Genomic DNA, 24,929 nt, shown 5'->3' on the forward strand with positions numbered 1-24,929 from the left:
TATAACCATAGAAATTGTATTCTCAAAAACAATTTGTCCAAGAACTTTACCTTTTCTAACTATGAACATACATGTCTCAAAATTTAACCAAATCCTATATAGGCGACATTCCTCAAAAACACTTCTGAGGTGCTCAAAATGGTCTACTCATTTGGATGAGTGCATGCACATATCATTTATATAAACCTCTAACAAATTTTTGCAAGTATTCCTTGAATGCATGGCTTATCTACCTTTAGAATGTTGTTAAAGCATTTGCTAGATTAAAAGCATGACTTTGTATGCAAATATTCCCCATTCCATGTCAAAAACCGTTTTGTGGTGGTCTTTTGGATCAATGGCTAGGTAGTTGTAGCTAGAGAATCCATCTAAAAGGTTGTAAGCTTCCTTTCCAACCACTCTCTTCACAACATGATCAGTGATAGGAAGAGGATAATGATCTCTTATAGTCAGAGCATTCACCTTTTTGAGATTAACACACACACTTAACTTTTTGTTTTTCTTTGGTACCGCCATGAGTAGGGACATCCAATCAATGTACTCAATTTCATAGATGAATTTCATGTCTTTGAGTTTTTCAATCTCTTCCTTAATCTTTTTTGCAAAAATATCATTATAAGTATAGGGTATTTGTCTACTTGAATTAGCATCATCTCAATGGGTATAGTATGATGACAAATGTCAAAATCCACTCGCTTGAGATCTTTATAAGACCATTGAAAGATATGCCTATATTCTTTTAAGGTCCCAATGTAAGCAAGATTTGAGACAAGTCAGTTGCTATGTAAGCAAGATTTGATTCTTCCGTAGGTTCTACTAGGTCAATCTTTTTGGCATGTTTGGCCCTTTGTAATATTTTCCTTGTTCCCTAGGTAGTCTCATGGCCTGCTCTACGATGATCCTTTTAGTCCTTCAAAGTGTATTTCTTGTAGTGAGATGGAACACGTATATCCCCTTGTTTGTCACTTTTGATTCCATTTCAGTGGTCCAAACCTCTTTCAAGGTTCTTTTCAATTCTCGATACTTGGCCTTTCTTTGTGTTTTAGTTATAGACGTTTCTTTTTCTTTTGCTTTATTGTCTTTCTGAGGTTTCTGTTTTGTTCCATTCTGTTGTTTCATTTTCTTTTCTTTTTTGAGGTGGGGTATTTACCGGTGAATTTTTCTTTGATACAATCTTCCATGTCAATCATCATAAAAACATTGCATCTTGCCTTTGATTTCTGGTACAAATTAATTTCGTTTCAGTTTACTCTCTCATTTTGTCCCTTATCTTTGTTGTCATCTTTGATGTTGAATGAAATATTCAAAAAAAAACTTTCCTTTTTGCAAAAATAGATTTCTTCACATTGCTCCCTCTCTAAGCCAGATTCCTTTATGATAAGAGTCTCAAACAAATAGGAGTGTCTTTGTTTAACCCTGCTGGTAATTTGATTTTAGTTGATATTTTGGAATTGAACTCTTGAATAGGTGTTTTTAGAACATCCTTGTAAGAGTGGTCTCTCAACTTTACTCATGTGATTGATCCTACTTATTTTAGGAATAGGTAATCATTTTCCCAATCTTGGATCAATTGAATATGTCTCATGAAAGTTTGCCCAAAAATTATTTCATAGTTCACTTACGTCCCAAAATCTACAAAAACGTATGTTGGTAATCAATATCACATGAGCTAACTATCATATTTTCTAGAAATCCCATTAGTCGTTTGATGTGATCATCTATTACTTGCAATTTCATTCTTGTTTGTTAGATTGCTAGTCTATCCCAGGCTTCCTAGACTGCTTTAGTGGCAATGACAATGCCAACCTCATTGTCCAATATAGCATTGGTTTTTACATCATTATATTCCATAGGAAAAGTCATGTTTCCCTCATTTCCCATGCAAGTAACTCCTACTTTGTTCATAGGAATGGATTCGACAAGTTTAATTCAAGATTCTTATAATCTTAACTCTTTGACTTTTTTCATTAACAATCTTGTGATTCTCACTTTTTTCAAAGTGTTTTGTAGATTTTTTCATAAATGTGTTTTGATATTCAATAATTCTCCAAATGTTATAGTGCATTGAATAGACATTGACATGATTGACTGAAGGTTTTCCACATCTAAAGTCTTCTTTGCTTGATTTAGATTCGTGGTCTTACATACCAAGGATGTTTCTTTGTTATCTCCCAAGTATGAGAGTATGTTTGAGCTTTAGAAAAGCTACATATTTTCAGTCCAATTCCATGGGTGGATGGTCTAACCAAACTTTCTCAAGTAGAGATGATTTCAGTTACCTTTTTCCACAAGTGATTTTGCCAGTCTTTCTCTACTAAGGGAATTGATTCTAGTATGTCTACACTTTTTTGTACTACGATTTCAAGTTCGCCATTTTCAAGTAAAGAGTCCACCAATTCTTTAATGTCCTTTATCTCCATTGGTTCTGGTTTCGATTCACCTTTTATGGGATTACCAATGGTTTCAATTTTTATTTATGTTCCTTAAAGAATTGTTAGAATGATTTGCACTAAGTTTTGATAAGATTTTAGCTTTGCGGCTTCTATATCAAGAGTTGGATAGTTTTTTCATTTTGTCTCCATTGTCTAACTTGCTTTATGCCCGCTTGGAAAGCTTCCAAGGTAGCATTGATGGATATGTAAATTTTATCTACCAATAGCAAGCCTTGTGATTTTGGCAACATGCTTCCTTTGCTACCACAGTTGATGAACTAGCCTCATTATAGGGCATGACCGGTACTATGGATTTCTCCTCCACATATCCTTCATTATGCATGTACTTAACTTGTATTGCATTGTTTCCTAGTAGGGGTGGTTGTTGACCTAGCACGGGTTGTGGTATCTCCATAGCCATGGGTGGCTTTTGCATTTGTTCCATGTTAGGTAGTACCTATACATAGGTTGCCGTTGTGGTCTCATAGGCACATACTGGACATTCCCATGGTACTTTGGTCAATAATAACACTCATTGGTCTCATGGTTTGTCCATTCTCCTTTGATGGCATACAATTTAGATGGCCTCGTTATGGGAATTCCAACTGATGAGAGGCTTCTCATTGTTCCTTGAAGGGAAACTCAACAAGGAGTTTCATGTTATAATGTATATCAACAAACACACTACCCTGGAAGCATGCATCTCAGATGCTATAGACTCGGGGATAATTGTAAGATTTTCAACGAAGAGCACTATGAAAGACACACAGAGCAAGCAAACTACATCTCTATGCCAACACAAGTAGGACACATTGTGACACCCCCAATGAATGCCATAGAGGACATGCTCAAGAAAATGAATGATATGATGAGCAACATGTAGAGGATATACCAGGAAGGGTCCACCACAAGGGCAAAACATGGGTATCTATCAATGTATTTCCTCATTCTACAAACACAGTCCCTTACAGACTCTCTTTGTCTTTGCTTAAAGCTATAGATTTGTGCTATCGTACTATGAATTCCTATTTTTGAACGAGCAAAAAAAAAATGTTTTAGCCAAGGTTGGCCAGTCTGTAATGGATCCAGAAGGTATAGTTTGAAACCAAGTCAAATCCTTATCTATTAGGGTCATTCTAAATCCTTCAAATTAAGTATAGAAGTCCAATATTCTTTCTATTCCATACTCTTTCTACTCTCAACACTTGCCTGAAGATAAAGAAGACATTTTTGAACTAGAGTCAAAGAAAGTTTCCATTCAACTATGGTCTCTCTAATAGTCCCCTTGATTAACACTCTCCTTAGTTGACACTCTACTCTTGATTTTTATATTAAATACATCATTTGCTAGTACAAAACATAAAAAAAGTTACATAAAGGCCAATTATGCTCAATGAAATTGAATACTTGGCCTTTAGAACCACCGTCCTGTTTCAATTGTCACAATTCCAAATTGGCTCTTGACTTGACCTTGATCTTGATCAATTCTGCAAAATCAACATATACAAATCAATTTATTAGCCGCAAGTATGTACAATGACTCTTGGTAAAAAAGTTTTAGTATCAAATTTACAAAATTAGTGAAAGGACCAATTTGCAACCTTCAATTCCTAAGAACTTAGTTTTACTAGCAAACAATGTCTAAATGACTCCAAATTTTTCAAACTATCTATATGATAGGTCTTAAAACCTTGGCAATCAAAAATTTCAAATTTGAGCTCTCTAGCAAACAATAGATAATAGGCACACTTATTATCTATTGGGTCATAAAAACATCATTTCTCACTTTTGTTGATTCACACTAATTAAGGGTGTGTTCAATAGCCTGTGAATCAATTTTTATCAAGTTTGCGTAAGTTTTGTACAATTTCTTGCTAGCTTTAGTGTCTGCAAATTTTTGATGCAATTCAAGTGGCTATCCAAATCAAAACTTTTCTAAATCACTTGAATTTTGATACATACACTCTATTAATACCCTAGGTCAAATCCCCTTTAAGAAATTTTCAAAAAGCTTAATTTTCATGGTATGACATAATAAGCACGCTTATTATCTCATAGGTTGAAATGAAGGATTTTTCCCACTTTTTGGACTTGCATTAGATGTTCACACTATAAACAAGTCATATAAAAAGTTTCATGAAGTTCGGTTCAACTTTAACTTTCAAAGCTCAACTTTGTATCTGTTATTAGACTTCATTGAAATCTAGACCTAATTAACACTTTACCACTCCAATTGAATTCAATATGAATCAGTGGCTCAATACACTATGTTCTAGTCTGTGGTATTGCCAAATGATGAAAAATTTGCATTTCCAGGTCAGAGGATAATAAGCACGCTTATTATCATGGTGTTCAGATTTGCAAGTTCTTTAACTTTTTGCAACTTACAGAGTTAGTAGAAGGCATTTTAATACATGTTAAGTGGTTTCATCCCATTTAGAACAGTTTTGGGTATACTTACCTTCACTTACATTTTGGTCAAAGATGGAAGCAGATTCGACTTGAATTTCACACACGAATGAAATCGAAACTCCTAAAGCCTTCACAAAAGTGTTTATATTTTACCTAGATAAGCTACATCTGAGCTAAAAGTTCAATTTCAAGCCAAAAATACATAAAATTGATTTCTATCTATAGGCTTGGGCCTGAACTTTTGTAGAATTTTGATGACATTTAAGTCCTATACAATAAATTACAAGTACTTTTTGGCAAGAAAATTTCAAATTTGCATGCAGTAATCACATAAGAGATAATAATTTCTTTTTTTGCCAAACCTTAATTTTTTTCTTAAACGTTGATCTTGACTTACTGAATTTCCACATCTTTTCTAAGACCTATCCTTGATCAGAGATGTTGTTTTGTGGTCTTTCAAGATTTCCTTAGGAGTCTAGAACCTCAAAACTCTAAAATTTCATGAAACAACCCACTAATGACAATTCAGAGGGTGAGATAGGTCAAAAATCCACCTCGGTATCTACTTAACCTACTCCTAGTCAAATCAGCAAGAAGGTAGTAAAACACTTGTTTTTCTTATGAAATGAGTATCAGCTTTCATATTTGATATAGCTTAACTCGTCAACCACTCAAAATCAACCTAATCTATATCTAAAAGGTCCTGGCAAGTATGACTACTCCCAAGACACCTCTACACGATTGAAGAGGACACTCCTGAACTATTTAATTTCTAAAAGTTGGTGTTTTACTCTAGGTAAACCTAGAGAAAGTGTTGGACAATAATATATGAGTGTTGAGGTTTTCTCTAGTTTAGGTCATCTCGTCCCCGACAATGGCACCAAATGTAAGTTTTGAGGTTCCCAAGCATCGCTCTATCTTGTTGTAGGGATAGCAAGAGCCACGTACATAAATGTCACACCATGGGACGTAGTAGATGCGACTAGTGCATGGAGGCTACAAGAGGTTGTCAAGCTCTTGAAAAACACACTCAAGTCGTATCTACTCAATGCAACACTCAATTGTATGTTAGACAACATAACTAAACATGAAATCCGTGAAATAATGTGTATCTACTTAATCCAACACTCAATTGTATGTTAAACAACATAACTAAGTGTGACATCTGCAAGAAAACCTTGACAATTCACCAAGCAAACGGTCCAATTGTTACCAAACTTATAGGTTGGGTAGATAGAGCTCAAACACACATGCCTAGGGTCTCAAATCCACACTTTAACCACTTTTTCAAAAAACACTTTATTATCTTTAGGACTGTTTTGGCCTAATCTTTTTTCCGTCATAATGCACTCAATAGCTTAGCCATGTTGCCATAATACCTCTCTTATGCATAATATGCGATTTGGATGCTTAAAACTTAAGTTATGTGATCAGATTAAGAAGAGGATTAGATACAACAAACTTATGGAATCATCGCGAGAAACTTACAATGTTGTGTAGGGCTTTCACCTGTGAACACGATGAAACAACGACATTCCCATTAGACAATCTGCGAGGGAACTTTGTGCAAGAGAAGATTGCAAGAGAGTACATAAAGCTCAGAGACTGTACGTATGCTTGTTATCCAAAAATTTCATATGGGTTTTTTTTACAAAAGTTGGCTTTTGATTCCTTAACCAAGGTTTTAAAAAGTCAAAATAGATTCAAATCTAGATAGGAAGGGACTAGAAATATATCACATACGATTAATTACAAGCTGAAATCTCACAGCCTCGACTATGAACTTTACATTTCCATAAAAATAGTTGAAATTACAACTTTGGACATGACTGGATTTTCTATAAAAAATGAGTGAAGTTAAAATATTAAGCTAAAAAATGGACCATTTTGTTAGCCTGATGCTAATAGTGTGTGTTGCATAGAGTTTCACTCCGCACACACTCTCTCTTTGCATGATGCCGAGAGGGGCAGCCAAGGGCTTTCCTCTCTCCTCTCGCTTCTTCTTCCTATTGTCGAAGGTATGTGAAGTGCATGCATGGAGGAGTGCTACGTACCCTCTCTTTTCTTCTCTTCACTTGAGCTCCTTGTCTCTCTCTATTTGGCTACCTTGAAGGCCTCAATTTGCTAGTGCTACTCCCTAAAAAATCACCAACGCTACCTTCACATTTTCATTAGTGCATTCGATCCCCCCCCCCACTACAACACTGCCTTCAACTTTAATTTCAAGCAATCCTTGATTTGTTTTACCGTGTAGTGTTCAACGTTTTGTTTGTTTACATCAAAAATTCCCTATGCTATCTTTTGGTTATGGGGTCCAACACTTTCTTTGTAATGTCCTGCTATGCACTTGATGCACTAATTCCAAGTGCCCCCAAAAATAACTCCAATCTTAGAAGCTCACTTTGTAGAGTTCATAGAGTTCCAAGATTTGTAGAACTAACTCCAACAACTTTAGCCTTTGCATGGTCAACCTCTTCCGAGCCTCCACCTTAAAGCTTGTGCATGTGCATTGGAAGTGGGTTGAGAAACTGAAGCTGTGATACCTCTTGTGAGAGCGATGACGGAGCATGCACGTGTGCGAGTGTGAGGAAGGAGGTGGAGCACATAAGATAACACACACAGGAGTGAATGGACCAGAGTGCAATTATTGGGAAGTGTGTGCTCAACCCTAAACATTATTAGTGAGCTAAGCTATTGTGGATGAAGCCTTAAGCTCACCATGATGCTAGGGTTAGGGTTAGAGCAATGCAAATTAGGGCTAGGGCTATGCCAAGGGAAAGAGCATCAAGAGAGAGAATATAGACATAATTGATATAACTCAAAAGTGCAATGGTTCATTAGAAAATAGCCTCTTAAGTAAGCTTAGTCCTTTACAATCATTAGCTAGAGAGGTTGCATCCTCTTGCTATCGGACCATGTCATCATCTATCAACACTCACTCCTTATTACTTTATGTATATAAAGAGTGGGTCAGTGAGCTCAATGAGTGGCAGACATTGGTGGACGTCCATCCTGGGGCAAGGCACATGGCACCTTTACCCCAACAATTGAGGGCCGGATGTCCCTCATGCTTGTGTGCATGTAGGAAGGGGGAGAGCAAGCAAGAAGGGGGAAACACCACTCAAGGATTTGAGAGAGAGAGAGAGAGAGAGAGAGAGGGTCTTTATTATATAAGTGTACAAGGGCTAGTAGAGAGTTAGTGGCAAGGCATATGCCTCTTTTACCCCAATAGATAGCAGTCTTTCTAGATGCATTGTAAATCACTAGTGATCACGAGGGGAGCACAAAGTGTCTTGGTCTATCCTATGCATGTATCTGAGGTACGAGACAATATACTCTCAATTTTGTTACTGGAATGTCATGAGCAAGAGGAAAAGCGTGTCTCATTTGCAAATGAGCTCCAATATGCTCTAGAGATGGAGCTTTTAGCTATGCAGGACATGCCAATAAATTATGCAGAAATAGAGGTAGAGCGACAATGTGTGCAGACAGAGGCAGGTAGGTCTTTTTTTAAAAGACTTTGGAGTGTGTGCAGACAGAGGCTGAGAAGGTCTTTTTGCTAGAGACATAGATAGAGACGACAGACATGGAGTTCTTTGATATGCTCATGCTAGACGCTAATGAGGTGATGCGAGAGCACATAGTTCCACCTATGGATGACAGGCACGTAGCCATCCTAGTGTCGATGATGAAACATCCATATGTGATGAGTAGTCACGATGATAGAGTGTATGCAGATAGCACTGAGGAGGCTACTACAACCAAGATTCTGCAGATTTTGTCAATGTTTGGGCGCCTCGTTTACAAACTACTAGTGTTGTTGCCTAACGTAGCAGATGGAGTGGGAGCATTTGTAGCAAGGATTGTCAGTCATACAATGATTGATACTAGCATTGTGGAGCTATGTAGACTATACAAAGACGTCTACAAGATTTTCATGTAGGCTCTAGCATGGATACACACACTCGCCTATCACTAGAGCCAATTTGATTGCATGCATATCAAGTGAGCAATTCAATAGGCATAGGTTGAGAGTGTCTCTCATCTATATATTATACATGCTAGTAGGTAGCTAGTAGTAACCACTTATCGGCACATTTGTCTTTAGATATGAGTATATTGTGGTAAAGGTGGCATGTGCTTTGCCTAGGGCCAAAAAATTGATGTCCAACTGCCCAATGACCAATCCATTAACTTACCCTTATTCCTTTATATACAAAGAATAAAGAGGTAGAGCTCCCTGCTCTATTCTCCACCCACACAATCCATTTTCCTCACCTCACACACACGTGCATCCACACCGCACACTTCCACCACCACCGTGTCCCTTCAATTGTGTGTGTGTGTGTGTGTGTGTGTGTGTGGAAGAGAAGGGGAGTTGAAGCTTGGTGCCCTTAGATTTAGAGGTGAAGTTGGATCTCAAACAAGCACTCATCTATATTGAAATGGTTTAGCAAAAGTTATGGATGACAAAGCTTCAACATGCTACACCTTTGGAAGCTAAACGGAAAGTATTCCAAAATTTTATTTGTTATTGTGCAAAAAAATGATTTTCCATAAAGCATGTCAAAGGTATCAACAAGGTACATCATGCAAGGGTGGTTTCAAAAAGAGTGTCAAAATGCTTGGAAGTCCTTGACAAAGCTCAATGTAACTAAGAACAAAGATAGCTATCAAAGGCATTTACATGCTTTTCCATAAAGCATGTCGAAGAATGTGCCAAAGAAATCTTTTCCATAAAGCATGTCAAAGGTAGATCACGGAAGGGGTGGTTTCATAAAGAGTGTCAAAATTCTTGGAAGTCCTTGACAAAGCTAAATGCAACTAAGAACAAAGATAACTATCAAAGACATTTACATGCATAAAAGGCACAAATCAAAAGAAGAGAAAAAGAGGGGAAGTCGGCTAGCAATTTTGGTCTTATGGATATGTATAAGCATTGTAAGCAGTTATACAAGCAACCAAATATGGAAAAGATCCCATGTTACGGTTCACTCCCATGTACGCCCTCAAATGGAAGAACTCCGAGTACCAACTGAATTTATGCTTGCGGTTTTCTTGTGATATGTCAATTGTACAAAGGAAGAGGAATTGCAAATTTTTTTGCAAACACTATTGGGGTTAAACAAAGATTTTTATTGTCACCAATTGTCTTTAGTCTATGCATTAATCCATTGCAACAAATGGTACTTGAGTTTATGCAACAAGAACATATCAAAGAGGTTACTATCTGCAATGCGGTAATCATGCTTTTGTTGTATGTGGATGATGTAGTGCTTTTAGCATATAATTTATAGGATGCATAAAATCTTATGGTTTTCCTCGAGAGATTTTCCTTGTATAGTGGACTGATTGTGAAGGATAAAAAACAAAGGTTATGCTTGTGAAAACCAAGCATAAGGAGAAGCCATGCATGGTGTACAACAATTATCCACTTGAAGTGGTCGAGAGCATTATGTATCTTGGCCTTGAGGTTTGAGTCAATCACAAGTAGCATGAATGTGCTATGCATGAATGAGAGTGTGATATGCGTTTGAGAACATGTGTAATGTGGGGGATGTCAAATTTTGGGTTGTCAAAAGGATCTTTTTGACAAATTGGTGACACTGATTCTTCTTTATGGAGTTCAAGTGTGAGGGGGAGCATCTCAAACTCTACCTAAAAAGAGTTTGAAAATGTCCAAAATTGATGTCTTACAAACTTATGAGATGCATAAAAGCAAGAGATTGAGCACATGATGGATGCAAGACATAAAGAAGGTGGTTCGTGAGATGGGATACATTACACTTGCTACATGATGCCTTAACAGACTCCCATATGAAGAAGCTTTTCTACAATGCCAATGTATTACAGTAATCTGTGGGTCATGCTTCATACATTACACCACCTATATTGCCCCTATGTAGTTTTTGGCTATCTAATTTTGCGACTATAAGCTACCCCATTGACACCAAAGTCACCATAATGTGGTGATTTTGTCTCTCAATTCGACTGTACATAGGTCTGTGAGTTATAATACTTAGTTATCAACAATTAAAAACCTCAGCTAGCGAATTATTTAGATAAATGAACAAAAAATTGGATAAAATATAATGATACACTCTTGTACATAAATGTTTTCTCGTAGTTAGGGTCTAAGTATTGTGTGTGTGCCAAAATATCTACTTATTTGGATTTAGGTGCATGTTTTACTAAACCTAAGTATGTCACTTCTCGTTATTTTATTGACCATATTTTTTCATCTAAATTTCATATATATGTGAAAATTGATATGGCTTATTCATAAATGCTTGTCGTCTAAAGATCTGTGAGACAAACGATTGGCTTTAAGTGTCCGCTTTATCGGTATGAAGTGAACGTACTTGATGAATCTATTGATGACATTCCAAATACCACAATGTCCACTTGGGCTTTGAGACTTTGGAATATTGAAGATGGAATCCATTGCTATACTCTCCCAAAGTCGGTCGGGAATAGGTAAAGGTTGTAGGAGTCTTGCCATTTTGTGCTTGTCCTTTTGACACACCAAAGAGGTGTGCACAAACTCATCCACATCCTTCTTGAGTTGAAGCCAATAGAAATACTTTTCCACCCCTTTCAAGGTACTATTGCTGCCTCAATGCCCAATAAAAGGAAGATTGTGGCACTCCATCACACAATCTCGAGGAATTTTTGGCATCCATCTACTCTTTGAATGTGAAGAAGTCCAAAACATAAAAGTTTTGGATTAAGAGCTGAACTTTTGGCTCATATATTTTTGGTAATTTTTGTAGCTATAGACGGAGAGATATCGCAAAAATAATGGAGTCCCCTTCCTCACACTTACAACCACAGACATTTATCTCTCTCCTCCCCCAAACCTGCAATTTCTTCATCTTCTCTCACCCTTTTACTCATCGACTTCCTCTCTTCACGTTTATAGTTTTCAAACTCCACCTCAGTCTACACACATACCTCTCCCTATCTCTGTATTACACTTAAATTACCAAGTCTTCAACTTTCACAATTTTTTTTGAAAAATGAGCATCCATAACCTTCATTGACCTCTATAAGAGAGATTTTCTCATCCATAACCACCACATTTATCTATATCCAACAAGACCCTAGTGCATAAATGCAAATGGGAGGTTAGAATTACGCAACATTCAAGCGGCAGTTTGCAGATTTAAGGTGAATCTATAGCTTCACTATTTATACTCTCTTCCCATCACGATTATTTATGCTTTAAACCTAACATGCATGGAGCTTGAATCTTTTAATAGTAACTAACTTACTATAACCACTAATCTTACTTCGAATGCACTTCCTCAAAATAATCTCAGGCAAGTAGAAAAGTTTTAGTAGAATGTACTCACCTCTCTCTTTTTCCATCTCCATTTACTCTAAATAATTCTTACTCTAAATAATTCTCTAGCCACATCCATGTGAGTCAAAGACATAAGAGAGATGCACCCTGAATTGAAAGCACAAAATCCTAAACTAAGTTTTTCTCTTGTAGTCTTGATTTGAATAATCAAATCAAATAAATAGAACCCTTTCCTTCCTTATAAAAACAAAGATTGAACGATGAGCATCCATTAGTGAAGAGAGACTCCCACTTGTATCATTGAAGCATAGAGATTATGCATCATATCTAATATTTATGCCTTTGGGAAGTCTTGAAGTGTATAGACCTACTTAGCTACATTTCAATTCACCTTATATACTTTGCTCATATCAATAAAACCTTGAAATTGGTGTATAAAAGAAGGTGTTCAAAAGTACACTTTCTAGCTCTTTCATCCATTTGATGACACACTTGTGGAGGCTTGATAGTGTAAAACGTGTTGTTGCTCGATTCATATGTGTTGTTTTGAGATTTGTGTGGTTATGAGTCTTTGTGGTCTTGGTCTTTTGTCTAAAAAGTCATTGTAAGAGGGTGAAGCGCTGAAGAGGGCTCCTGCAACCCTAAGACAATGTTTGGCATGCAAAAGATCAATCATTGGATGTAGATTGTGTCATTAATGGTACCTTGTGATACTTCATGTTTGTGTGTTGTGATCAAAGTGCTATGTTTATTGTAAATGTAAACCAAAGTAATAACATGTTTTTATCTTTGTGTGTGTTTGTGTTTGTGTTCTAGTTCGCATCCAAAACTAGGTGGTGCCCCAATTTAGTTAGGCGTTGGTTGTGGGTTTGTTGGTTGTGTTGTGCTATTAAATTTCTTGTGAAGCTCCATGTTTGTTTGTTGTGATCAAAGTGCTATGTTGTAAAAGTAAACCAAAGTGGTAAAGTGGTCTTGGTATGTGTGTGTGTGTGTTTTAGTTTGTATTCATAATTAGGTGGTACCCCCATTTAATTAGGCTTTGTATGTGGTTTTGTTGATTGTGTTGTCCACTGTTGTGCCATAGCTCCAATTGAGCAGTACGAGAACTTAGAAGAGTGTTTATAAGTCACTCTCTTTGTTGTCCGCTTTGGATCGCCTCACTACAAAACCATGTTCGTCATTGAAAGAGGGAGCAATACTCACCCTTATATGCTTGAGCCTATCCCCTTGTCGGCGATACACACTATTGCAGCCCCTTCAATATAAGGTGTGACCTTGGGACAATAGAGAAGAATCCCATCGACTATGCACATTATGCTCTCGGCAAATTCGAGAGTTTGAGTACCACACACTACTAGAGTGCTCAACTTTTGCTCACATCCAAACTTGCTTTCCTCACATTTTCAGTCATGATCTATACCTACATACTTTCCTCTTCTAGCCAGAGTGTGGGCTTTCCATCGCGACTCTCATCACCACGCTCCTTGAGCATTGAGTCACTTATCATCCCCACAAATAGTACATCACATCTATCTTTGGTCCCATAGGTCATGTCCGACATACGAGGACGATAATAAGAGAGAGAGAGAGAGAGAGAGAGAGAGAGAGAGAGAGAGAGAGAGAATAAGAAGAAGAAGAAATGAATTTTAACGTCGTAGGAAACTATCCCAAGAGACCTTAAAGATCTATCCGGCGAGTAGAGTTGAACTCAAGACCTATTATTCAAGAGGGAAATGGCATAACCAATCTACCACACTTGGGTGATAGAAAGGTTATACCATCTTCCTCTTCTTATTACCGCGCACACACACATACCCACACCCACACACACACCCGAGAAGAAGAGAATTTTAACGTCGTAGGAAACTATCCCGAGAGAGAGAGAGAGAGAGAGAGAGAGAGAGAGAGAGAGAGAGAGAGAGATCTCAACAAAGTTAAAAGCTTCTCTCGTAACGTCCAAGGTTCGAATCGTAGAGAGAGAGGCATTCAGCAGAAACGAGCGAGCGAGCGAGTGAGCTAATGTATTGGAAAGAACAATGTTGCTGGAAGGAAGTTCGCGAGGAAGAATCCGTCTAAGCAGATACAATTTGGGGTCGGGCAGATCCTCCAGGTTTGTGTTCTTCCTTCAAGCAGTGGCGCACTTGAGCTAAGATTATCTTGCATTTTACGAATGCATTACACACCGAGAATGGTGTTTTTGTTGCTCTCTTTTGTGCATAAGCAATTGCATAATAGTCTATGGTTAGATATACAACAAGGTAGAGATGTTGCTCACGTATCAGGACCTCACAACATTGCAATTTATGAAGATCGATGCTGTCTTGAGAATGCCCGCCATGAAGCAGCCTGCAGCATCAAAAGATTTTATCATCTAGGTTTTGGCTTGCAAATGCATTTTACAGAAGTCTCACATGCGTTTTTGTTCTCGTTGATCAAACCTCATCATTTGTAGGCCATGGACTATCACTTGCAATCATAGTAGTCTCGTACGGTCCCGTACGTTTTGTACGTGTACGATGATGTGCGGTACTAAACGAACTAAAAAAAATTATGATATACGATGACGTTATGTACGTTCAAATTTAAAAAAACAAATAATTCTCAAGTCTAAGGGCCTAAGGCTTAGGCCTTAATACTTACTTATAGAAACTTGACATTTGTATAGATTACAAGTTAGTAGTTACAATACTACATAGTACATAGTACAATGTAAAGAGTCAAGACTCAAAGACTAAAGAGAATGAGCATTACATAAACCAAAATGATCATTGAAATTTGATAAGTAGAGACCAAGTGGCAAGGGCTACAAAGTACTCAAAAAGTGGCAAGGGATACAAAAAAGTGGGGGGACCAAGTGGCAAGGGCTACAAAGTACTCAAAAAGTGACACACCATAATAGAGAGACTAAATAGTAAAGTCACTAGTCACTAGTGCTCTCATCATCTTCCTCATCTTCCTCTTCTGAGCCTTGCTCATCAACATCATCCTCTTCCTCACAAGAGTCGAAGGATGACGGCTCATAATCTCCATCACTAATGAGGTTGCCTTCATCATCATACTCTGGCTCTCGAGGCTCTCTATCCTCCATAGTGATGGCCGCCGCACAAGAGCCGCTTCCGGAGCCTCGCCGCACATAGGTCCTAGGAGCCTCCGTGGGTGTTGTTGATGCTTTGCCTCTACCTCTTGTAGCCCTGGCACCTCTATCTCTTGTAGCCGATGTAACTCCATGGATGACGACCTTCTTGCGTGATCGTGTGCGAGAAACCCGGCGATCAATCTCCTCAAGCTCCAAGTAGAGCTCACGAAAAATCATTTGCTCCTCAGGGTCTTGCTCTTTATTGACACTCTTTAGAGTGTCAATGGTAAGTGTGAGCTCATCCACGTTGACCTATTTGACATTTACAACATTGGACAATGAAAACATAATTAGTATATTCAAACTAATTAAAGACTAGACTCTAGAGTATAGAAAATGGAGTGAGTAGTGATTATAATTTATAATTTATACCTGTCGAGCCATAGGCATCTCATGCATAGAGCGCAACATGCGTAAGTTGGAGCGACAATAGATAAGTCGCTCTAATTGCTTCGTTGAGAGCTTGTTTCGGATTTTGGTGTGGATGAGGGAGTATGCGGACCAATTACGCTCACATGCTCCCGATGAGCAATCCTAAAACACATCAAGAGAGGCATAAGCTATAAGAGACAATAGTTGAAGAGATTAAGCATAAAATGTAAAAGGTTGAGGCTTGTCGCTTACTTGGCCAAGAACCCTCAAAGCAAGTCGTTTGAGAGTAGGCAATTGATAGCCAAAGCTCTCCCACCAAAATAAAGGCTTCACCAAGGATTGCCGCTTCCAACACAAGTTGGAAGTAAATGCAGTGCCTCGTTGGTCGCTATAGTTGATTACCTCTTGGAGAAATGCTCCAATGTCCTCTTCTTTTAGCACCTTAAAGAGGTAATTGTTGCGCTCCTCAATAAGCTCTTGATTTGCAAAGAGTTCGGGCTTCTTGTAAGCCGGATGCAAGAGAGCCGCAAAGTAATGGATAGGTCTCTTCATCCAATCCCACCGCTTTGTGATTAGGAGGAGAATGTCGTCTCTCTTGGGAGAGTCCTCGAGGTAATCACTACAAGAAGAGAGAGGAAATGTACTAAGTAGAGAAACAAGCATGTAGAATTTAAATATATAGAGAATGACATATGTAATAATAAATATGTAGTTATACCGTGTTCCATCGGGAGCCCCATCTAGGATTGTAGACTTCTCAATCTCCTTGTAAGCTTCCTCCATGAAGTGCCATAGAAGCCCAATAGTTGCCCCTTCCATGTCGGTCATGCGGAGAGCCTTGTACAAGGGCAAGATCGCAACGACAAGACCCTTAATTTCTTGCCAAAACTCCTCCCGCAAGCAAAGCCATTGGATGGCTTTTGCATCTTGTTGGGAAGCGGCGGACTCTCCATTCATCCACTCCCTAAACTCATCGGAGACCATGGTCTTTTGTATTTTGTTTTGCACATCATAGAGCCGCTCTAAAAGTAGCCACATGGCGGCAAAGCGAGTGGCCGATGGCTTCTTCAACTCAAGGTCGGAGTAGGTGCGGTAAATGGCAAGCACCCTCACTTTGCCATTGATGAAATTGATGATGGAGAGTGCTTGGTTGAGGATATCTTTCACCCAACCTAGCTCCCCTATGTCTTCAAAGAGAAGGTCAAGGCAATGAGAGGCACATGGAGTCCATACTATGGATGGAAATTCCTTCTCTAGCCTCTTACTCATTGCCTTGCAATTTGAAGCATTGTCGGTAATCACTTGCACGACATGCTCCGCACCAACCTACACAAGAGGCATTTGTGACAAGAAGAGTTAAAACTTAAAAATTAAAACATAGGACTCATTGGCAATTGCTCAAGACATAAAGGCTCGATTTACGGTTTTACCTCAAGAATGGCTTGGCGAATGTGCTTCCAAATGAATGCCCCGGTCACTTTCTTCCCTCTCGAACCCGCATCCACCGCCCGTAAGAAGTACGTGCCAAGAGGACAAGAAACAAGAATGTTGATGATGCCCCTCTTCTTGCGGTCGCTCCATCCGTCGGAGAGGATAGAGCATCCATACTTTGCCCAACCCGCACGTACGGGCTCAAGTGACTTGTCAATCCTTGCCCTCTCTTCATCAAGCTTCTTTGTTCTCATGTCATGGTATGACACACCCGTCCACCCTTCGCATGGACCAACCGCCGCAATTGCTATGATCATCCTCTTCCATCGCTCCAACCGAAGAATGTTGAAGGAGAGATTGCATTCAATCACCGTGCGGGCAATCTCTATTTCTGCGATTCTTTGTCTCTCCTTGAGGAAAGACAAGGGGCCGGAGCATCCACCCACCGATTTCGCAAGAGAAGTTTGCTTTGCCGTCTTCGGAGGCCGGCCACCATCACTTGAAGACCCCTTGGACTTCTTGGACTTCTTGGAGGAGGCACTACCATCACATGAGGCCGCGGTGGCACCGGTAGCCATGGACATAGTTGGAGAGGCCTCTTCCTCCGAATCGGAGCTATCAACATCCGGCGACACGAACTCATCCGAGGTGACTCTACCCTTGCGTGTCTTCAATGGAAGATACTTTCTCTTGCATTCCGCAAGGATATCTTCGGGGATATTAGGACATGGCCCCGCTTGTCCTCCTATCTTTGTCAAGTGGATGATGAGACGGGTGACGGAAGAGGTCATAGCTTTTGGGCAATATTTGCACCACCACTTGCAAGAGTTTTGCTTGCCCCCCACCCGCTCAAAATATCGGCAATGCTTCTCAAAGGCTTCATGAAGAGGAGGCAGCATTATGTAGTATGTAGCTAGTAGCTACTAGTATGATGTACGATGTATCAATAGATTAGAGAGAGAGAGAGAGAGAGAGAGAGAGAGAGAGCGAGAGAGAGAGAGAGAGAGAGAGAGACCCAAGGAAGCTTGAAGGAGAGACCCGTCACGGTGTCACCCAAGGGACCTTGAAGGAGAGAGATGGTAGACCCAATGGAGACTCGAGAGCTTGAGAGCTTGAAGCTTCAATGGAGGCACATGGAGATGAGAGGGACCTTGAAGGAGAGAGATGGTAGACCCAATGGAGACTCGAGAGCTTGAGAGCTTGAAGCTTCAATGGAGGCACATGGAGATGAGAGGGTAGAGCATTGAGAGGCTTAGGGCTAAAGCTTGTAGCTTGTAGTTGTAGGTTGTGTTGGATAACAAAGGGGAAGGGTTGCTTAAATAGGAGAGGAAGAGCATGTGAGGCTTGACATTTGAGCAATGGGCATTGGCCCTTGGGCAATAAGCATGGCAATGTGCCAATGGCCCATGGGCAATAAGAATGGCATTTGGCTTCAAAACTGCCCGCAAACGGCTCCAAAAGGCCTATAAACTGGACGTTGCAAAACGGCCAAAATGCTGCCAACGGTCATAAACTGCCGAAAAAAACAGGCCGGACGGAACGAACGGAACGAACGGGACGGGACGGGTCCGGCCGGACGGAACGAGAGGTTCCGTTCGACGTACGAAAACTACCCTGCTTGCAATTTCTCATGTATTGAGGCATCCATACATCCATTTCTCTAAGGCCATCTTATCTTTTGCATTGTGATTTAATAATCTACTTTGTTGTGCTCTTGTTCGAGTATTGCCCAACCCTTGACTCAGCATTTTAGTGTGAGATGCACATTGGCTGGATGTGCCATAAATTCAATTGATAGTGAGTGACCCTTAGGGTCACTGATTGATCCAATAAATAGCAAGGATTAGAGGAAGTTTGGGGGATGTCCTCTCTCTTGTTGAAGAGAGAGAGAGAGAGAGAGCAGATTGTATGGTTAACTGCTAGAATAGACGGTTGAGCACAAGCTGGGCTAGGCACAAAGGTCTTTACCCAACAACATAAAGGCCAATGTGCCTTTAAGCAGGCTATGGACAAATATGTAAGGGATGAAGAGTTTGTATCTCTGTCCAATGTCCATCAGTACTTTGACAGTTCAGACCACTTGAAGGATAGACCTTTTGTAAAAAGATCTATAGGGTTGTCATTTGCGTGAATCTTGACATGCTCGATGTGTGTGTCCTCAACAAGAACCTTGCGAATAAAGGGATATTTCACATCTATGTGCTTCATTTTCACATGAAAGACCGAATTTAGTGCCCAAATCAACAGCACTTGGACTTTCACACTACAAAATTAGGAACTTTGCAACAATATTCATAGACGAGTAAGCCATATGGCTTCCTTGCCAGCTTGTACAATATACTGGGATTGTCGTCATGAAACTACACAATGAGTTAATTTAACCATATAGCTGGAAGTAGACCTTGTGTTGTCTACGTTGCTTGCATAGTCTGCACTCTGTCTAACCAATGACACATGCTTCCTTGCCTTCAAAGCAAATATACGACTCCTTTGTACCATTCAAGTATCACATTTTTTTATCGCCCAATGTTTCTTGTATCAGTGGCCATGTTGGCATGAATCTTAGGACTGATAGCATGCATGTAAGGGACTTTAGCCATCTCAACCCTTTCCTCATCAAATTTGGGACAATCCTTTGTCTAAGTTTCACTTATGGATGCAATGGAGTGCTAATAAGCTTCCCCCTCTCCTTAAGCACTCTGCTATGTACTCTTTTTGAGACAAGTAAAGAACCTTTGTGGACCCGTCACGCATGATTTGCATGCCAAGGATATGATTTGCCTCAAAAAATTTCATTTTGAGTTCTCAGGCAACTTTGACGTCAAAATGTAACTGAAGGGCACCACATGCCGATGGGATGGCTAATTGGAACAGACATCAAACAATCAAAACAAATCCGAAACACTTCAAATACTCTTGAATAGAAAGAGAACTTAACAGCTAGAGATGAAACAGAGCGAGGTCGAGTTCCCTCTCAGAATCATTGGCCCCTCAACTAGGTACCCTTTGCGTATTTCTTTATAACTCGAGTGTGCAACTGCAAATGCGAGCTTCGATCTCCAATTGATCATGTGATATTTCACACAAACCCTTTTTTTATAGGCGCTTGACCCTACTTTTACAAAGAAAAAGTACTAAAAGTCAACTTTTTTTATTACTGTGCCTAAAAGCTCTTTAAAAGTCAATGCTGTTGAATTCTGTCGCCCAAAAATTGCCACGTCATTGTGAATTCCGTTGCAAAATGCGGGCATGCCAAGCAAGATTTTGATCCTCTTTTCTAGTGCAGCTTGAGCTCAACTGCTGTTTAGGTCTATGGTATAGGTCATGCCATGTCACCAGGTTGTGACATACCTCCCCCCTTAGAGAAGAGTAATCACTTAGGATTACACGTGCAAAAGAAATCCAATTGTCACAAAGTGATGACGTGGCATGACCTAAAGGACAGGGGTCGAATCCCTAGGGAAAGATGGGAAAGAAGTTTTACCAACTTTTAAGTCTCTTTGCTGGGTGGCCTATTTTTAAAAATTTAGTTCCTACCAACTTATGGGACCTTGTCTGATGGGGCCTCAGGGACACAAGGATTAAAAATTACATGGAGCTGATGACGTGGCACTGTTGTACGGACAGCCTGGGTCTCGCACTGACATGCTGATGTGGCACCGTACAGACCTCCGTGGACTGCAATTTGCACTGCTGACGTGGCACTTGCACGAATTTCCGCTTGGCAGCTCTAGCGCTAGCTTTTGGGGCCAAGGTACTTTAAGACTTGAAGCTTTTCATGTATACTGCTTTGGAAGGCCCAGGGCCTATAAATTCATTGCGAGGGCCTCAATTGCAAGCAGATTAGCTTGGGAGTGCTGCTGAGAAGAGGACCCTCGGACATTGTACTTTGTGAAGCATTAATAATAAAGAAATAGCGAAAGGGACGCCAGTCTTTGGGGCCAGTCTCTCTGGGTGTGGAACTACGCAGTGCCATTTCCTCTCTCTCTTAGTTTTGTTCAGTTCTTTTAGTTTTCTTACGTGTGTTGTGGTAGATTCTCGGCTTCGAGTGTCCAAGCCTATTACAATGGTATGGGAGCTTTGTCGATTCTTCTTCTATGAAGGATTCGATCCCTTTACTCGCAGCACACATGGATTCAATCGACGAATCTTGCCAGGAGGAAACTGTGGCACGTGACCACTTTAGTTTGGGATAGAATAATGAAGATTCCAATGGACATCGTGCACCTTCGGAAGATTCGGAAGAGTACAGCCCGTCTCCACCTACTGAGTACGAAAGAATGGAGATGCAGTGTCAAGAGCACGTTGATGCTTGTGCCCAATAGATGCTTCAGTACTCCAAGGGTCCTCACCCGCTTGATGAGATGCACTCGAAATAGCGCACTGCCATCCGTTCGCCTTTGAAGTAAGCTTTAAAGAAGTCGATTGTCACCAAGAGGTGTATTTTTCCTGTTGCTTTCTTTAAATATGTACTACATATTTTTATTTATTTTATTCTTACTGGATTTCCCGAAACCCTTGAAAAGGTGCAAGTGGACATTCCATGGCCAGTGTGAAATGAGTGTGGCCGAATGGGTTTCTCACATCGAGAATCTAGGTCGGTCAGTCTAAGACTCGTGGGGCTAGTTAGCATTGAATTTTGATGAGTATGGAAGCTTGTGTGCGCCAAAATGGAATTTGGGCCACTTGGCAAGTCATTTACAACATTATAAGTGGACATTGCATGGCCAGTGTGAAACGAGTGTGGCCGAATGGGTTTCTCAGAATCGAGGTCGGTCAGTCTAAGACTCGTTGGGCCAGTTAGCACTGAATTCTGATGAGTATGGAAGCTTGTGTGCGCCAAAATGGAATTTGGGCCACTTGGCAAGTCACTTACAACTTATAAGTTGGTGGGTATTGTGAGAGTGAGCAGTGGAGAGGGTGTGAGCCATGCGCGCCGAAAACACTGGATGGAGAGAGAGAGAGAGAGAGAGAGAGAGAGAGAGAGAGAGAGAGAGAGAGAGAGAGAGAGAGAGAGAGAGAGAACACAAGTGCTCTGCAAATGATGCTCTCAATACACAATCTGAATGACTACAAGACCCTAAACATTCTATTTATAGAATCTTAGGTTGAGGTAGGGCAAAGTGTGTAACTGGTGCAAAAAACATAAAAGCCCAAAAATGGCTAAAAATGTGTGCGCCCAGCGAGGCTCAAAAAATGACCGTCCGGACACGTGCAATCTACATGATGTGCGATGGGTGGCCAACCCGGGACAATCACTAGCCGTACAAAACGGCGAAGCAACGGTGGTGTAACTCTAACACCCCCTCCCATCACTGGATGCTGAGACAACACAAATGAGTCGAAGGTGAGAAGCCAAAGTTTGCTGAGGTACAGCCTTCGTGAAGATGTCTACTGCATTGTCCACTGTAGGGACATACTCCAAATGAAGATCTCTAGCCAAAACCCCTGCTCCCGAACATAGTGGTATTGCACCTCAATGTGCTTTGTCCGAGTGTGAAAGATAGGGTTCTTGGCGATAGCAATGCAACTTTGATTGTCGCACAAAAGACGAGTCGTAGCAGTCTGGGGAAAACACAGTAATCTCTGTAGCCATTGGCCTCACAAGCATCATAGCAAGCTGCTCTGTACTCCGCCTCTGTGGAAGATAGCGCAACGGTGGGTTGCCGCTTACTGCTCCATGAAATGGGTCCCGAGCCGAGTGTGAAACCTACTCCTTTAGTAGAGCGCTGAGTATCTGGATTTCCTGCCCAATCTGAATCGCACCAACCAAGTAAGGTGCAACCCTTGGAGCGACCATAGAACAAACCCAGGGCAAAGAAGCAAGCGCAAGCATCGCACGAGCCATCTCCATGATAGTCCGATTCTTCTGCTCAACAACTCAATTCTGGGAAGGAGTGTAGGGAGTAGTCAGCTGACGCTAGATGCCCTCTGACTTGCACCACTTTACAATGTCCTTCGAGGTGAACTCACCCCCTCTGTCTGAGCGAATACATTTGACGTGCAAGTCCTCCTTTTCAACCATCATCTTCCAATTTCGAATGAAACTGAAAGCCTCTGACTTGAGCTTTAAGATCGAAGCCCAAGTGTACCTGTTGAAATCATCCACAAGCACAAGCAAAAACTGTGAGCCAGAAAATGAAGGAGTGCTCATCGGGCCACATAGATCAATGTGAACAAGTGCGAGCAGTGCTGAAGCTCTGTTGGATGCTTGCTTCGGAAAGGCAACCATTTGTTGCTTGCCCATCTGGCAAGCCTTGCATATGCCTGATGAGGAGCGCGTCACTGGTAAACCCTCCACCATAGAGGTCCTAGCAGCCTGTTGAAGCTGCTGATAGCATAGATGTCCAAATCGTGCATGCCATAGAGAAGAAGACTCCGTGGTCCGAGACAGAAGAGCAGTGAGGCGATATAGAGAACCATCGCGCTCACACCGTGCAAGGATAGTACCTATCATAGAATCAGAAATGATCACTGTGCCACTCTCAAAGTGTATGTCAGCTCCCTGACAGTCCAAACTCGATACATAGAGTAGGTTGAAGGCCATGTCCGGAATGTAAAGCGCCTCCACTGAACTGAACTTCGGGTCTGAGGTAGCATGAAAGAGGGTAATCTTGCCTGTGCCAAACATTGGAATCTCATGGTTGTCACCCATAGTGACGGTTTGCCCATGAGTCTCTCTGAGAAAGCTAAACCAAGACTGGTGGGGAGTCATGTGAGTGGTGGATCAATTGTCAATAACCCAAGTACGTGACTGCGATGTAGCAAGAGCGTGGTCCGTCGTCGCGACAAGAGCGGTCCCTGCCGTCTCGTGAGAGGCTACAACCGCAGTCGAGGCTGTCTGTTTCTCCCTGCTGGCCTCGTCTCTCTTCTTCTTTCTGCATTCTGATTCTCTGTGCCCTTTCTTGTGGCAGTGCTATTATTCTATGTCCTTGTTCTTCTTCTTCTTCTTACCTTTACCTTTCTTGTTGCCTCCTTGAGCTATCAAAGCTCCTTCTGCATCAATATCACCTCTAGCTCTGAATGCGGAGTGCCCCTCGATCCGTCTGAGGGAAGGGAGAATTTCGTCCCGGGTGGGAAAAGAGGTACGTCCAGATGTGAGCAAACTCTGAAAGTAGGGATCAAAGCGTGGGGGAAGCTTGAATAGTAAGAGGCAAGCCATGCGTGCCGAGGTGATGTCGCCTCCGACAGAGACACACCGGATGGTGTCCTAACGAGCAAGGGAGTGATCAATTGCACAAAGGGCAAAAATTCAGCTTGCTGTCCGCCCTAAAAAACGCTGCAAAGAGTGCTGAAATGGCTGCTGTAATAGAGATTTTAGCGTGCCTGTACGCTACTGATTGGTATAGGAGCGTCGTAGAGTGTCAGAGGAGGGGGTTCTCGCACTTCTCAGCCGTTGATGGGCTGAAAACAGAGAAAAAAACAGCAATTAATCAAAGCCAAAATGGTGCCGATTGGGTGTAGATACCTGTTCAAGGTATAGATCTGCAAGTGCCAGGCGGCAGAAGGGTCTCCCATACAAGTCTTGGCCGCTTCCGGTTGTACAAGATGCTTAGCGTTTGCTGAAAACACAACAACCTTAGAAAACGCACAAGTGCACAAAAACGCAGATTTGGCGTAAAAAAAACGCAGGCTTGTCTTGATGCCGATCTGCTGCAGTTTGATGCAGGGAAGAAGCGCCAAGGGAGAGAGAAGGAGATCGTGGCCTTAGGCTGCAAAAACGCAAGGCTTGGTCCCAAAAAACGCTAGCGTGGATTTGCAGAAAACACTAGGGTTGAAAACGCTATGTAGCGTTTTGCAGTTTTGCCGTGATGGAAGGGCTCAAATTGCTAGCGCTAGC

At 41.0% G+C, this 24,929-nt stretch overlaps 3 protein-coding genes across 3 annotated transcripts in view; 1 reads left to right on the forward strand and 2 right to left on the reverse strand.

The window, feature by feature from the left end:
- The first annotated feature begins 14,100 nt into the window (after positions 1-14,100).
- The window catches only part of LOC147436857 (zinc transporter), a 112,359-nt gene continuing 101,530 nt past the window's right edge, over positions 14,101-24,929 (forward strand). The window contains exon 1 of the mRNA XM_086486252.1: positions 14,101-14,260. Within this exon, the coding sequence (XP_086342378.1) occupies positions 14,187-14,260 (74 nt within the window). The 5' untranslated portion in view covers positions 14,101-14,186. The remainder of the gene's footprint in view (positions 14,261-24,929) is intronic.
- Positions 14,754-16,937, reverse strand: LOC147436858 (uncharacterized). Its single transcript, XM_086486255.1, has 4 exons — positions 16,377-16,937; positions 15,911-16,277; positions 15,659-15,820; positions 14,754-15,538 (listed from the first exon to the last, which is right to left on the reverse strand). The coding sequence occupies exons 1-4, from the start codon at positions 16,925-16,927 to the stop codon at positions 15,071-15,073; spliced, it is 1,548 nt and encodes a 515-aa protein (XP_086342381.1). The 5' UTR covers positions 16,928-16,937; the 3' UTR covers positions 14,754-15,070.
- LOC147436859 (uncharacterized) lies at positions 17,025-17,988 on the reverse strand. The gene has a single exon (XM_086486254.1). It carries the CDS (start codon positions 17,986-17,988, stop codon positions 17,077-17,079), a length of 912 nt encoding a protein of 303 aa, XP_086342380.1. The 3' UTR covers positions 17,025-17,076.

Source organism: Adiantum capillus-veneris, chromosome 17 (genome assembly GCF_014529385.1).
Source record: "Adiantum capillus-veneris isolate H3 chromosome 17, ASM1452938v2, whole genome shotgun sequence".
Lineage (NCBI taxonomy): Eukaryota > Viridiplantae > Streptophyta > Polypodiopsida > Polypodiales > Pteridaceae > Adiantum > Adiantum capillus-veneris.